Here is a 2,630-nt window from a genome sequence, read left to right on the forward strand (position 1 = left end):
CCACGCCGACCGCCCCGGCCCCCCTCCTACCGACCGCGTTGCCCCGCCCCGGCTCACTACGACCCCTCCTTCCCTCTCCCTCGCCTGTCCCTCTCCCCCTCCTCCCTCCCTCTCCACTCCTCCCCCTCCTCCCTCCCTCTCCCCCTCCTCCATCCCTCTCCCCCTCCTCCCTCCCCTCTTCCCCTCCTCCCCTTTCTCCCCTCCTCCCTCCTTCCCTCTCCCCCCTCCTCCCTCCCCTCTCCCCCTCCTCCCTCCCTCTCCCCTCCTCCCCTCTCCCGCGCTGCCCCGTCTCAGTTGTAACCGTATCCGATGCTAGGGTTTCCCAGCAGCTTTGTAGGCTTGCCCGTGTAGGCGGTGCGCGTGTACCCGAGTCTGTCCATGTACTCCCCGCACTGTCTCTCTATCTCCTCGTGTTTGGCGCGAGATATCTTCGTCTGCCACGCGCGCGCCGACGCCGACGAGTTGCGACTGTACGTCGAATGCCAGTCGAACTCCACCTTTTTCCACTTCTTCTTCTCGTCGCTTTCGGTCCTTATCCCACCACTTCCGGTCCCCTTGCGCCTTTCGCGTCGCTTCCCGTCTCTCCGCGCGTGTTCAAAGCGATGTAGGCGTCGGTCTCCGGCAGATACGGCAGGCCGACGAAATCGTAGATCTCTCTGACCTTGACCTCGGGGTGGTCGGCGACGTCTTCGTAGCGGATGACCTTGAGAACGTCCGAGGACAGATTTAGTGCGGCGGCGCTGTCGTAGTTTTCCGCCATGTTGTAGCAGACGTCTGGCGAGCGTAGGTGCAACGCGACGAACTTGTGTCTCTCGCGAGACGTGAGAACGCCGCGCGGGTCGCGCGTCAGCAGGATGAACTTGACGCTGACGCCGGCTAGCGTCGCGGCCAGCGTCGCCGCCAGGGGCGCCACGTCGACGACGTGAAGACGCAGTATCTTGAAGACGTGCACGCGGTGTGAGCGGCAGGCGCGTTGCCATAGCGACGGCGTTTCGGCGCATTTTTTCCCCAGAGGGCGGCACTTGTCGAGGCGACGCATGAGGAGCGGGTCGTCGCAGCCGAGTTCTCGCGAGATCGCGTGGCTTCGAGCGTAGTGGCCGCGGCGCACCTGGTATTTCATGAATTCGCGAAGCTCCGGTTCAGTGTAGTCGCACGTCTGTGTGTGAGAGAGAGAGGGTGAGATAGAGTGAGACACACACACACACACACACACAAACACACACACACGCACCCCCAAAAACAACACACACACTACACGCACACACACACACACACACACACATACACACACACACACACACAAAACACACACACACCACAACACACACACACCACACACAGCACACACACACCACACACGAACACACACACAACTAACACACACACCACACACACATCACAACACACACACAACTGCCCGCACACACACACACAAACGCACACACACACACGCACGCCGCACGCACGCACGCACGAACACCACGCAACACACACGCACGCACACGCACACGCCACACGCACACGCACACGCACACACAACGACGCCACACGCACACGCACACGCACACGCACACGGGCACACGCACCACACGCAACACACACACACACACACACACACATAAAGAGAGATCATTCATATATATATATATATATATATTATATATATATATATAATATATATATAATATATTATTCTCTTTATTTTCCTCCCTCTTCTCCGCCCCTGCTCCTGTCCGCCTCCCCTTTCCCCTTTCCCTCCTCCACCCGCTTCTCCTCTCCGCCCCCTCCCCTTCTCCCTCTTCCGTTATTCTTTTCCCCTTTCCTCTCACTCTTCATCGTTGACCATCTTTCTTCCTCTTACCTTTCTCTCCCCACCTCCTCTTCTCCCCCTCTCTCACCTTCTCCTCCTTTTCCCTCCTCTCTCACTCTCCCCTCCCTCTCTCCCTTTTCTCTTCTCCTCCCCCTCTCCTCCTCTCTCTGCTACCTGTAGCTTGGTGATAATGCGCGACTGTCGACCACCGACGCGTCAGCCGTCGCAGCGAATTCCTTCCTCCTTCCTCCTCCGTTCTTCCTCCTTCCTCTGTCTCCTCTCCCTTCTCTTCTCCTCATCCCTTCTCTTCTCCCCTCCGCTCTCTCTTCCTTTCTCTCCCTTCCATTCCTCCCCTTCTCCCCTCATCCTCCCCTCTCCCTCCTCCTCCCCCTCTCCTTCTCCCTCTCCCTCCTCTTCTCCCTCCCTCTCTCCCCTCCCCCTCTCCTCCTCTCTCTGTACCTGTAGCTTGGTGATAATGCGGCGACTGTCGACCACCGACGCGTCAGCCCGTCGCAGCGAATGCGTTCGATCTTCGCTAAACCACGAAGTCTCGTACAGGTAGAATACATCCGGATGGCTGGACAGGATGTCCCCCGTGAAGGTCGTGCCCCCGCGCATGTATCCTACCGGAAACGGAAGCGATGACCCGGAACCGGAATTACAGCGTGTCGGTGGTAACGGATCCGGTGGTTTAGTTACCGTATAAACGGACTGATTAGCTGGGGATAGTGGCATTAGTGGTCCTACCGGTGTAGATAGAGAGAGAGAGAGAGCGAGAGAGAGAGAGAGAGAGAGAGAGAGAGAGAGAGAGAGAGAGAGA

The 2,630-nt window shown here is 58.4% G+C and overlaps 1 protein-coding gene across 1 annotated transcript; it reads right to left on the minus strand.

Moving 5' to 3' along the window:
• Positions 1-284: 284 nt before the first annotated feature.
• LOC106819613 (carbohydrate sulfotransferase 4-like) lies at positions 285-2,471 on the minus strand. The gene is made up of 2 exons (XM_014824222.1): positions 2,270-2,471; positions 285-1,156 (listed from the first exon to the last, which is right to left on the minus strand). Exons 1-2 carry the CDS (start codon positions 2,426-2,428, stop codon positions 533-535), a joined length of 783 nt encoding a protein of 260 aa, XP_014679708.1. The 5' UTR covers positions 2,429-2,471; the 3' UTR covers positions 285-532.
• Positions 2,472-2,630: the final 159 nt, after the last annotated feature.

Source organism: Priapulus caudatus, unplaced genomic scaffold, assembly GCF_000485595.1.
Source record: "Priapulus caudatus unplaced genomic scaffold, Priapulus_caudatus-5.0.1 Scaffold3816, whole genome shotgun sequence".
Lineage (NCBI taxonomy): Eukaryota > Metazoa > Priapulida > Priapulimorpha > Priapulimorphida > Priapulidae > Priapulus > Priapulus caudatus.